Genomic DNA, 13866 nt, shown 5'->3' on the forward strand with positions numbered 1-13866 from the left:
TGCTGTAATCTATAAAGCACAGGGTGATTTTCTTCTGAAATTCCTTGGTCCGCGCCATTAGCCAATGTATGTTTACGATATGATCTCTGGTCCCTCTTCCCTTTCTAAATCCAGCTTGGACATCTGGCATTTCTCGCTCCATATATGGTAAGAGCCTTTGTTGTAAAACCTTGAGCATTACTTTACTTGCATGAGATATTAAGGCAATAGTTCGATAATTACTGCATTCCCTGGGATCCCCTTTCTTTGGAATTGGGATATATATTTAATGCTTCCAGTCTGTGGGCTATTGTTTAGTTTTCCATATTTCTTGACATATTTTTGTCAAGGTTTGGATAGAAAGGACCAACTTAGTTCAGTTAAAACTCCAAATGTACTATTGGCAGTGACAAGAGATACAAATCTTGCCAGAAATATATCAGAAGGACCTTTTATGTATCTGAAAAGACATCCAGTATGAGGGCAAGGATCCTTTCATTCAGGAAGTACTCAGTTCCAGTGGTTGGCATCTAAATAGTTCGTGTTTGTTTTTGAAACCTGATTCGTTGACAGAGGAGCCAATTCTGACAGTCCTTTCACCACATTAACTAACACGTCTCCTAATTGGAGCTGTGGGAGAAATCTTATGCTGGTAGGGATAGGCAATTAGAAGCCTGGGGCCTCAGTCTGCCCTCCCAAGGTTTTTCTAAGAAGCCCCCAACATACAGCCTGCTTCCATGGAAACCCCTTGCTTTTATTATTGAAAATGTGCTGTTAAAATTAAAACTACCTATATCATAATGAGAGCCAGTGTGTCTCAGCCTAACCTACCTCACAGGGTTGTTGTGAGGATAACATTGGGAGGGAGAGAACTATGTTTGTAGGCCACCTTGAACTCCCTGGAGGAAAGGAGGGAGGGAGGGAGAGGGAGAGGGGGGGGGAGGGAGAGAGAGAGAGTCATTATACAAACATATGGTGCGACCACAAGTGGAATACTGTGTATGGTTCTGGTCACATCTCAGTAAGGATATTGTAGTGCTGGAAAAGGTGCAGAAAAAGGGCAACTCCCTATGAAGAAAGGACAGCTATTGCTGGGGGAATTGCCCTATGAAGAAAGTATATCATTTGGGGCTTTTTAGTTTAGAAAAAAGGTGAGTAAAGGGGGACATGACAGAGATGTATAAAAATATGCATGGCATGGAGACAGTGGATGGAGAAAAAACTCCAGAGGTTAAGTAATAGAGAGCCAGTGTGGTAGAGTGGTTCGAGTGTTGGACTGAGAGACCAGGATTCAAATCCCAACTCGACTATGAAGCTTAGGCCAGTCACAGCCTCTCAGCCTAACCTACCTTACAGGATTGTTGTGAGGATAAAATCAGGAGGGGAAGGAGAACAGTGTTTGCCACCATGAGCTCCTTGGAGGAAAGGTGGGCTATAAATGTTGCTGTTGTTATTATGAAATACTAGAATCTGAAGTCATCCACTGAATGTTGGAAGATTCAGGAGAGACTAAAGGAAGTTCTTCACACAGCACATAGTTAAACTATGGAACTGGCCACCAACATGGATAGCTTTAAAAGGGGGATAGTCTTATCCTTTATGAATTTATCTATCAATGGCTACTAGTCATCGTGGCTGTATGCTACCTCCATTATCGGAAGCAATATGCCTCTGAATACCAGTTGCTGGGGAACATGACAGGGAGAATGCTGTTACACTCATGTCCTACCTGTAGGTTTCCCATAGGCATCAAGTTGACCACTCTGAGAACAGAATGCTGGACTAGCTGGGCCTTTGTCTGATCCAGCAGGGCTCTCATTATCATCATCATTTAAAAGAATTCTATTCCTCTTACTAGGGCAATCACCACACGAATTCATCGAAACAGTTAATACAGTTCATTGAAACAGTTAATTATGCAGCCACATGAGTGGCTGTATATTATAGCCAGCATGGATTTTTTGCATTCCACAATGTTAAATTGAAAATACCCCCCATGCCATTCTGATGCTTCCCATAAGCTCATTTCAAAACAAAACTTATAGTCCTGAACTCAGAAATGCTTGGATATTTTACCTGGGAATCTTGGGAAGTGTAGTTTGTGAAGGGTGGTGAGAAGAGACTCCTATTCCCCTGACAGAGCTCCAGTGGCCAGAGTGATTTAACAGTCAGCCGCTCTGATTAAAGCTCTGAGAGGGAAACAGGGCATCTCCTAGCAACTCTCAGCATCCTTCACTAACTACACTTCCAAGGATTCTTTGGGAGAAGCCATGACTGTGTAAAGTGAAATAAAGGTCTGGTGTGGATATGGCCAGTGACAGCTTTGCTTTAAATATGAGTGGGAGACTACATGTACCTGCTGTAGAATAAAAAGGTGGGGGAAATGCTGAAAAATGATACTGTTCACAATGTTTTCCTTTTAGAAAGGAAAGGGGCTTTCCCTCTGGATGTGTGGGCACTGAGCAAAAGGCTGTCTTCACCATCATATGTCATCAATAAAAAGGCATTGAAATTAATAAAAATAAATTTGACAGATTTCTAGGATGAATAATGAGAGAAATATAATTTTCTAGGTTAGATTGTAGAAACAGTAGTAGCACAGGAAAGAAGCAAAGTAAGAAGAACACCAACAAACATACAAAAATGTAATCCTCCATCTTTGGAGATGGCAGGTGTTGAATAAAACCACTCACCATATGCTCAGAGGCACATGTTACCAAATTCTTCCAAGCTGCACAGGAAGTGGATTGGACTGTGAAAGACCAACCCAAATTGTGTTTGCATTTTGACAAATTTGTAGGGCAGTACAGTATCTCAGAGAGGAGGTCTCTTGCTCCCTTGGTGCGTTCACTATAGCTGCCCAATTTCCCTGCTTTTTAAAGTTTGATAGAAATATCTGCTGGCTATAGGTACGTTCTTACACTGCAAGGTTTTTTTTGCCTATTAGTGAACATAACAATAAACAATAAAAAGCTATTACATTTAAACCATAAAGCTGTCTAAAACCAACTGTGGGCAATAGTCTCCATTGCCCAGCTTCACATTTTAAACGCCAAAGGCAGATATATTTTAAAAGCTTGTTTAAAGGAGTTCAGAGAGGGTGCCTGCCTAACTTTCCATAGGTTGATGGAGCTCCATAGGTCAGGAACTACCACAAAGAGGACCCTGTTTCTTGTACCCCACCAGCCTAATGGACTTTACTGACAGACATTTCAACAGGGTCTCCGACACAGATCATAGGATTCGTTTCTTATGTTCTTTTGTGCTTTGGTGGCTTTCTCCTGTGCAAGATGAAACAGACAAAGGGTTTTTTTTAATCCTCCCTCCCCTCCCAGTCTGAAGAGCAACAAATATTTTTTCCTCTTATGCACTTCAGCTGCCAATCCTCATGAGCAAGCCAAGGCATTTAGAGGAATCATAACAGGAGAAGATATGCATAAGGAGACAATTCTGCCCAAACCTCTGTTGCTCTGTGTTTGTTAAACATTAGTTGCCAATCAATGGCATGCAATAAAAACATTTTTGACTGAATCAAATGATGGCATAATGTAAATTCATTAACAGTTTTAAAGATTTATAGGAGTCATGGGGGCCCCTTGATTTGGATCAGAGCTACAGATTTGGATCAGGACTGGGGTAGGGCGGAGTTAACCTTTTCACCTGCCCTGTTTCCCCAAATCCCAACACACCTACCTGAAAGTTGTTATTTGTCTTACGTGGTAAAATATCCAGGTATCATATGGGTATCTGTATGTTTTGCCCTGATACAGAAAGCACAGATATGACATGACTCAAAAACAGTCAAGGTACCCCTTAGTCCACCCCAGCTCCCTGTGCTCTACCTTTTGTCCACTCCCCATGCCTTTTATACTGATTGCCCTATTATACATGCCATCTTTACTTTTTGTATGTCTCTTGGATCCAGAGCAGACATGGAAGCAGAAGCAGAAAGAAGCAAAGGGAAGTGGATTGGGGGAGGGGAAACCCCAGTCCCTTTGATGGTGTGAATATTTTGTATATCTACATTCTTGTTAGGCATCCAGTAGTACATATAATATTTCAATAGGTTTCATGTGTGTGTGTGTGTGTGTGTGCCCCCCCCAATATGGTGCCCTCCAGATACACGTACACACATAATACTATATACATTTAACAGTGTTATGTTTTGTACTGATTAAAATCCATCAGCATGATAACTTATACAGATATTATAATACAAAGTGTTTTAAGTTTAAACATTGGTTTGCATTTGGAGGTGATAAGTAGATACCTGACATGGTGATCATTTTATTAATATTGAGACATTTTAGCTGATGTGGTAGAGAAAGGTTGGATTGCATATGTAAATATTTTGCATCATCTGTTCAGAATAGCATTAGTTAAAACAAAATAGACATATAGGAAGCAGATGAAAAATACCACACGACTTCACTGTTACTTACAAGTTTGCCTTTTTCTAAACCTGTTACAATTTAGAGAAAATGAATGCAAAACTAGATGTTTTATTTTTAAAAAGAATAAATGACAAAAATACTCTTCAGATCATCCTTCCTTCAACTCAAGCAGCATTCCACTTATCCATAAGATACCCTAGTATTCCTCAATTTCTCCTACATTGGCACCTATTATCAGCAATCTTTGCCTTTTGAAAATCAGTTAGCTATTTTGCAAAATTTGCAGCAGAATTCCCACTGGATTTTTTGGCTGCAAAGCATTATCACTCAACAGCTCTGCAACTGGGGAGACCTGGCTGCTCTGGGAGTCAATGGCCACATCAGCTGAGGTCAATGCCCACTCCCCAGTTCCTTATCATCCCAACCCTTTCTAAGGAATTCCAAGTTCCACCACAGTTATAGACACACAGATAGGCTGTTCTTTATATATAATGTAATATTTTAAAAACTCATTTGCATAATATATTGATCACCTCAGTATATTCTTAATCCATTATTTGGATTTTCTGCCTACAGATTTTGTTTCTGTGTTTTGGATATTTTGTGCAATATTAACAGATTTCTGCATATGAATATTCCTTATTTTATTGATTTAACTGCACAGAACAGGGTAGATAATTTTAATGCAATATACACACACTCAAATTGAATATATATTCAAATATATTCATTTAATAATGGCCACTCACCCTATGCCACTCAACTCAGTTCAAATTCTATAAGTAAGCTCTTTGTCAGAACATGAGGTCCACAAAAAATAGCTGGCGACTATTTTTTTTAATTAATATGGCAATCCTACTATGCAGTATGGGACCTACTATCTGGAATGATAGGTCACATTTTACTCTTGAGATTAGGTTTGCATCAATATTGTTTATATATTAAGAATATTTTGTACTCTTTCCATTCACAGTCAACTGTTAGCATACACACATCAGGCAAGACCCATAGTATTTTACTATTAGAAGTGAAGTTAAGGTCTGTGAATTGCGGTCAAATATGCCATGAATAATCTGTTAATAAGAGATTTTGAAAAACAAATAAGGCCCCATTCAAAACAAGCATATTAGAAGACAAAACTCTGAGATTTCAGTTAATTTAGTTTTGTGCATGTGTGTTAATGAAACAAGGTATAGTGATTCACTAATGAACTCTGAGGAACCAAGAACTGACAGATGCTCTTGGAGGTTGCCGATTCATAGGGTCACCATAAGTCATAGTCGACTTGAAGGCACATAACAACAACATGAATCAAAGCAATCTATACTAACCTTTAAAATATAACCTACTACTCTTGACTATTTTGCTATGAAACTGTTACACCTTTCCATTGAGTATGATGTTCCAAATGGTGAGGAACAATACTGAAAGTGGCAGCCTACATTTCCTTAGCTGCTAAGGGCTTAACATCCTTGATTAAGAATCTTTTTGTGTTCTGTCAGTACAGCCGTTTTTAAATTTTGGCCCATTTAATCCAACACAAAGAAAAATGGAGAAGAAATAAACTAAGCCTAGTGTATTTTATCCTATGCTGTACACCGCCCTGAGAGCCTTCGGGCTGTGGGCAGTATATAAATTGAACTAAATAAAATAAATAAAAATAAATAGTGTGATACATACAGTTCCTTAGTAGTCTCCTCCAATAAGCTTTATTGTGTGGGCTATTAAGACAAGGGGAAAGACTGGGGAACCATCTGCACTTCCCTACTCCTCACATTTATTTGGTTTTTTGAGAGACCCTAATGTTTAATTGCTAAAAACAAGGGCCCGGAGAGGCAAGGGAAGTCTGTGCAGAAATCATACATTTTAACCGGAAAGTTCTGCCCCCAAATCTCAGACCGAGTTAAACGATCTGCTAAGCATTACTGAAAATGCTCTCTGCATGTAAGCAGAGGCGCTCCGTCCAGTTAGTGCACAAATGTCCAGATCTGACCGGCCATAGTACTAAAAATATTTCCCGAGGCTAATTCGCGGCTCACATTTAGTCCCGAGAGTCCCCTCCGCTCCCACAAGCGCTGGGAGATTCGCTCAGGTCTTCAGGTGTATTCTGAGGGTTCCGGGGCTGATCAAGATCCAGCCTCTATTTTTGGCAGGGAGATGCTAACCAGGAGGAAAGCTGGTAGGGACTGCTCCTGTAATCCGTGTTCTTACCTGGGGCGCAGGTGATGGAGCCGCTTGGTGCACAAGGCGAGGGACAATGGAGCCAAGATCAGCGAGCAGGAGGCGCTGGTTGGAGATTCAGCTGAGCCCGAGTAGGGTTCCTGGCTGCAAGAACCTCTGGGCGGAGAATAGCCTGTGTGTCCAGTTTAGCGACACATCCAGCAGATCCTCTCCGCCCGGCACAGAGAAGGACAGTCCCGGGGGCGGAGCTCCTGCTGCTGCCGGCCTCCCGCCTTCTTTCTCAAACGGAGCGGAATAAGCGGCTCTTCTTCTTTTTTAAGACAAGCATTGCAGAACAGAGCATAAGGGAGTAACCGACGAAGGGAGGATGCGTTGGGTCTTACCCACCCGGGACCAACCCACTGCTCAGGTTGTCCCTCTCTCCTATAAAGATGCCACTTTTAATCTTTACGTGCACATCTAGTTTACATCCCATCGTATTCCCCTTTCTGTTTACCACCGCGCGTCTGTTCTCTCTCTCTCTCTCTCTCTCTCTCTCACACACACACACACACACCCCAACTAAATTAAAGAACAGAGTGTGCAGAGTGAATGGTTAGGATAGAAATGCATCTCACCATAGCGGAGTAGACTGCAACCTTTGCGCCCGCTGTCTTCTGTCCAGGTGCTCACCGTCGACAGGGCAACTTCAACTCTCCTGCTCGCGCTCCCTGTGGTTCCTTTGTCTTTAAATCAAACATGGACCATGTAGCCCTTCAAACAGAGGGCTGTCCTCCCTCATGTAGGACACCGGTCCACCCTGCTCAGATCTAGAACTAGAGGTGTGACTTCTAAGATGGCTTGAATCTTGACATCTTTGGCTTCAGAATTTAAGATCTAGGAGAAGGCTTAGGAGCATTGGGGGCGGGGAGTTTAAATCCCGCCCCCTCACGTGCCCAGCGTCCCAAAAGATCGCTGTCTCCGCACTAACATCAGTTTTAAAATGTTTGTATTTACTCTTTCCATCTTTATAGAATGAGTCATTTAAACCAATATATTTAGGATTATTGAAGGGTCAAAAATGCACCCCTTTTTAAAAAAGTCCCCGAAGACCCCAACCCACTTTCCCTGCTGATTAGATTTATGCCTCAACAGGGTGGTGAGGGAAGATGTAAGGAGTAAATAACTTTACTAACTTGGATTTGGTTCAGTTCGTCTTGGGGCTTTTTTGTTTGTTTTTGTCAGTCTGCTTTGAATTAGTTACCGTTAGCAAACTAGTCAGTGTCCTTTGAAAATGATTTGAGGGACATGAGATTAACGAGAAGTCTGATTGCATACTATAGCTAAAAGAACAAGTAGGTTACTCCACCTGGTGGCGAATAAAGAGTATTTTAAAATTGCAAACATTTCATAACTTTCCATACTTAGTAAGGTGATGTTGGTGGTACATTTTTGAAGCAATGGTTTTTCCATAGGTAAAATAATCTGATTAAGTTCATGGAAAAAATATGCGATACTTAAAGTGGGTCTCTTTCTCTTCCTTGGTGCAGTAGAAATTTTTCAACATATTTTATATTTTCTTCCAAAATGGAATTTAACCCAAGAGATTACAACCTTATTTCTTAAAGAAATCCATATGCATAAGCCAAAAGGTTGGTAAGAAAGAACCAGACGTAATGAACTATATGACAGCAAATGCTGAAGGGCCCCATTTATACAAAAACTGGTTACATCTAGATTAGATTACTGTAATGCTCTTTTCATTGGCCTACCTTTGACAACAGTCCAAAAACTTCAGCTGGTGCAAAATCAAACACTGGAAAGCTTGTGGAGGCCAGGCAATTTTCAGTTGCATTTGGGATCAAGTTTATTGTGTTGGTACAAACCTTTAAAACTTTGAATGGTTCAGAACCATGATTTGAAGAACCACTTATACCCATATGGATCTGTCTCAGCGATCCTGTTCACACCTGCCACTAACGTTGGTCTGGTTTGCAAGTACCAGAAATAAGATTTTGCTTTGGTGGCTCCCAATCTATGGCATTTCTTCTCCAAAGAACTCTGCTTGGCCTGCTTTCTTGTGGCTTGTAACTAGACCACCCTAAAGACTTTACTATATCACCAAGCTTTTTATTTTTTTTGCTGGCCTCCTCTATATGATTTTGTATGTTGCTGTTCTTATTGTGTGAATAGCTTTAAGTTTTATTGTAAGCTGCCTTGTTGTGCACGTTTGCCCTAAAAGGCAGAATAAATAAATGTGGCTTCCTTGTACATACTAAAACCAGCAGCCACTACCATCCTAGGTTCTGTCCACAGAAACAGTTCCCGCATTACTGCATTGGGTGAAACTCTTACGGAGATACCAGTTTTGTGCATCAGGTCTATTACATTAATGGTCTTTACATAACTACTCTGATTCCCATGGCTGTAGCACTTTTGCTGATCACTGGCAAGAGTAGAAAATTGGGGCAGTGGACTATAGAGAACTTACACAGAATTTACAGAATGAGTTACCATATAAGCCCAGATAAGACAGCAGAACTATGCTCTTCTGTAAACCCACCATGGCATTAATAAGAATGAATTTAATTGTGCTATCTTGGGAAAATCATGCCACATTTTGCAAAAGTATGAGCTGATTTCCAAGATGTAGAGAACACCCTGCCAAGCTACCATAGAAGAGGCGGCTTTTTAAACATAAAATGAAAATTATATTATACATATTCAAGTGTATGAAGTGCATCAGATTCAGATGCTAGGTGAAAAATCTTATTTGGTTGAAAAATCTTGTGTGCACAGGCAGTTATTTTTTTAAAAAAATGATTTCATGGATGTAACACATATAAAGTAGTATCTGATTGCACCAGCTTAAATTTGCTAAAAACAGAATATTTATTCCAGAAAGGGCTTTACATTAAGCACTAAAGCTTTAAAAGGTTATTGCTCCTCATTAGGCTAGGTCAAAAAGAGCAGTAGTTATTCATTTTGAGTCTTTTATATCAAATAAATCAATAAAACATTTAGAATCTTTGCTTTCTGAACAAGAATGCCACTAAAATAACTGATATAAGCTAATATACAGTGTAAAAGTTGGTTACTCTTGCCAAAGCTTATTACACAACTGAGACTGCAAATCTAATGCTTACCTGAGAGTAAGCCCCATTGAATTCATTAGGGCTTACTTCAGAGTCAACATGGTTAAGGATTGCACTGTGGAAGATGCAAGTGTTTATTACTTATCAGCTATTAGAAGTCATTTTATTTTCATGACAACAGGCAAATTGTTAGACCCATTCTTTGCTAGAGATTATTAAAATGCTGAGAGAACAGGGCATACTCTATACCTGATTTTTGCAACTGGACAGGGCGAAGGTGATCTGAAGGTAGGGAGTCTTACATCAGCCCCTTTGTCATGGACAGATCACCGCTTGTTGAAGTTTAGACTTACAGCAGCTTCTCCCCTCTGCAGGGGTGGAGGACCTGTTAAGATGGTCCGCCCGCGGAGACTAATGAATCCGGATGGTTTTCAAAAGACTCCGGGGAGTTTTCCGGCTGATAAGGCTGGCGCTCCTGTCGAAACCCTGGTCGAATTGTGGAATACTGAAATGACCCGGGCAGCTGACATGATCGCTTCTGAGCGCCCTCTCCTGAGTAGAGCTCATTACAGCTGCATGGTACACTCCAGAGCTGAGAGCGATGAAACAGTACAGGAGACGGCTTGAGTGCAGATGGAGACGAACTCCTGATGGATGCAATTTCGCACTGGTAAGTGCCTATACCAAGCTGTATTTAGGGGCTGTGCGCGCAGCAAAAAAACAATACTTTGTTGCCACCATACAATCTTCTATCTGCCGGCCAGCGGAGCTTTTTAAAATTGTCCAAGGGCTGTTACATTCTGGCCCTAAGGACATGATTGATTCATCTGAAGCCCGTTGTAATGAATTTGCTAGGCACTTCCAGGATAAATCTCTTGCATCCGTCAGGACTTGGACTCCAATGTTATAGCAGTGGAATTAAATGAGGTATCCGGAGCACAGTCTGGTCATGATTTGTTGGATGAGTTTCAATTGGTACAGCTTGAGGACGTCGACAAGGTGCTTGGACAGGTGCACGCAACCACTTCTACATTGGACCCTTGCCCATCTTGGCCTGATAAAAGCTAGCAGGGTTGGAACTGCCGGCTGGGCCAGGGAAGTGATTAATGCCTCATTGCAAGAGGGAGTGGTCCCTGGCTGCCTGAAGGCGGCGGTGGTGAGACCACTTTTGAAGAAATCTTCCCTGGACCCAGAAAATCTTAACAATTATAGGCCGGTAGCAAATGTTCCATTTCTGGGCAAGGTCCTAGAAAGAGTGGTTGCCGACCAGCTCCAGACACTCTTGGATGAGACCGATTATCTAGATCCATTTCAATTGGGGTTCAGGCCTGGTTTTGGCATGGAGACGGCCTTGGTCGCCCTGCATGATGACCTTTGTCGGGAGAAAGACGGGGAGTGTAACTCTGTTGATTCTCCTTGATCTCTCAGCGGCTTTTGATACCATTGACCATGGTATCCTTCTGGGGAGACTTGCTGATCTGGGAGTTGGAGGTACTGCTTGGCAGTGGTTCTGCTCCTACTTGGCGGGTCGTCTCCAGAAGGTAGTGCTTGGGGAGTTTTGCTCGGCACCCTGGGCCCTCCAATATGGAGTCCCACAGGGGTCAGTACTATCCCCCATGCTTTTTAACATCTACATGAAGCCGCTGGGTGCCGTCATCAGGAGTTTTGGAGTGCGCTGCCACCAGTATGCTGATGACACGCAGCTCTACTTCTCCTGTTCATCTTTTTCAGGTGAGGCTGTCAAGGTGCTGAACCGATGCCTTGCTGCGGTAATGGACTGGATGAGAGCGAATAAATTGAGGCTCAATCCAGACAAGACTGAGATGCTGTTAGTAGGTGGTTCCATTAACCAGATGGTGGATGTCCAACCTGTCCTGGATGGGGTTGCACTCCCCCTGAAGCAGCAGGTCCGTAGTTTGGGAGTTCTTTTAGAACCATCCCTGTCACTAGAGGCACAAGTAGCCTCGCTGGCACGGAGTGCTTTCTATCAACTTCGGTTGGTGGCCCAACTACGCCCCTATCTGGACAGGGAAAACCTTGCTTCAGTTGTCCATGCACTGGTAACCTCAAAATTGGACTACTGCAATGCACTCTACGTGGGGCTGCCTTTGAAGATGGTTCGGAAGCTACAGCTCGTGCAAAATGCAGCTGCCAGACTGTTAACAGGGACTCAGAGGTCCGAACATATAACACTGATTCTGGCCCGCTTGCACTGGCTGCCTATATGTTTCCGGACTCGATTCAAGGTGCTGGTTTTAACTTATAAAGCCTTACACGGCCTGGGACCACAATACCTGATGGAACGCCTCTCCCGATATGAACCTACCCGTACGCTGCGATCAACAACAAAGGCCCTCTTACGGGGGCCTACTCAGAGAGAAGCCCGGAAGGTGACAATGAGAAAACGGGCTTTCTCAGTGGTGGCCCCCGAATTATGGAATTCTCTCCCTGATGAGGTACGCCTGGCGCCAACATTGTTATCTTTTCGGCGCCAGGTAAAAACCTTCCTCTTCTCTCAGGCATTTTAATATTTTAACATTTTGATATTTGATATCTTAACTTCTTAATATTTCAATCAATTTAATACTTTTTTAACATTTAATATTTAGTATTGAGTTTTGTAGTTGCTTATGTGTTGATTAGGTTTAGTTTTCAATTTGTTTAATATATGTTTTAATTGTATATTGGATGTTTATCTGTTGTGAACCGCCCAGAGAGCTTCGGCTATGGGGCAGGATATAAATTTAATTAATAAATATAAATAAATAAATAAATAACCACTGTATGTAATAGAATGTTAAAAAACTACATACAGTGCCTTGGAAAAGTACTCAGACCCCTGCCCAATGCTCTCATATTATTGAATTACAAATGGTACATTGTAATTTTCATTCTGTATGATATTTTGAGAGCCAGTGTGGCATAGTAGTTAAGGTGTTGGACTATGACCTGGGAGACCAGGGTTTGAATCCCCACATAGCCATGAAGCTAACTAGGTGACCTTGGGCCAGTCACTGCCTCTCAGCCTCATGAAAACCATATTCATAGGGTCACCATAAGTCAGAATCCACTTGAAGGCAGTATAAATATCTCTCTCTCTCTCTCTCTCTCTCTCGCGCACGCGCTCTCTCTCGCGCTCGCGCGCCCTCTCTCTCTCTCTCGCGCGCGCCCTCTCTCTCTCTCTCGCGCGCGCCCTCTCTCTCTCTCGCGCGCGCCCTCTCTCTCTCTCGCGCGCCCTCTCTCTCGCGCTCGCGCGCTCGCGCGCCCTCTCTCTCTCGCGCGCCCGCTCTCTCGCACGCGCCCGCTCTCTCGCTCGCGCGCGCCCGCTCTCTCGCACACGCGCGCCCGCTCTCTCGCTCGCGCGCGCCCGCTCTCTCTCGCGCGCGCCCGCTCTCTCTCTCGCGCGCGCCCGCTCTCTCTCTCTCTCGCGCGCGCGCCCGCTCTCCCTCGCGCGCGCGCCCGCTCTAGCCCGCGCCCTCTCGCCCGCGCCCTCTCGCCCGCGCCCGCTCTCGCCCGCGCCCTCTCTCCCTCGCGCCCGCGCCCTCCCTCGCGCCCGCGCCCTCCCTCGCGCCCGCGCCCTCCCTCGCGCCCGCGCCCTCCCTCGCGCGCCCTCTCCCTCGCGCGCCCTCTCCCTCGCGCGCCCCCTCCCTCGCGCGCGCCCTCTCTCTCGCGCGCCCTCTCTCTCGCGCGCCCTCGCGCTCGCGCCCTCGCGCTCGCGCGCCCTCTCTCTCGCGCGCGCCCCCTCGCGCGCCCCCTCGCGCGCCCCCTCTCGCGCGCGCTCTCTCGCTCTCTATATATATATTAGTTCAAAACACTGAAACTCAAAATCAATTATTGTAAGGTGACATTGGTTTTATGTTGGGAAATGTTTGTAAGAAACATAAAAAACAAACATGTTGCTTGTATAAGTATTCAACCCCTGTGCTGTGGAAGCTCCCAGTTTACACAGATGAAAGAAATTGCCCTATTGAGGACACACCTTACCATTGGCTCACATTGTCAGGATAAAACCCCCACTGTTGATCATTGGTCAGGCTGTAGATCTGAAGGAAAATGAAGACCAAAGCAATTCTACAGAAGTAAGAGGTAATGTAATACAAATGCACAGATTAGGAAAAGGGTACAAAATAACATCCAAGTGTTTGGATATTCCAGTGAGCTCAGTTGGATCAATAATCAGGAAGTGGAAGCTGCATCACACCACACAGGCACTGCCAAGAAAAAGCTGTCCCTCAAAA

The 13866-nt window shown here is 43.6% G+C and overlaps 1 protein-coding gene across 2 annotated transcripts in view; it reads right to left on the reverse strand.

Moving 5' to 3' along the window:
- Positions 1-7404, reverse strand: part of RAB3B (RAB3B, member RAS oncogene family) — a 130859-nt gene extending 123455 nt beyond the window's left edge. Inside the window, exon 1 of one of the 2 annotated variants that reach the window (XM_061632980.1) lies at positions 7172-7404. In XM_061632980.1, the coding sequence (XP_061488964.1) occupies positions 7172-7174 (3 nt within the window). In that variant the 5' untranslated portion in view covers positions 7175-7404. Of the gene's footprint in view, positions 1-6584; positions 6739-7171 lie in introns of those variants that run through there. The other variant, XM_061632981.1, reaches the window with a different exon arrangement.
- Positions 7405-13866: the final 6462 nt, after the last annotated feature.

The sequence above is a fragment of the Rhineura floridana genome, chromosome 6 (assembly GCF_030035675.1).
Source record: "Rhineura floridana isolate rRhiFlo1 chromosome 6, rRhiFlo1.hap2, whole genome shotgun sequence".
Taxonomy (NCBI): Eukaryota; Metazoa; Chordata; class Lepidosauria; order Squamata; family Rhineuridae; genus Rhineura; species Rhineura floridana.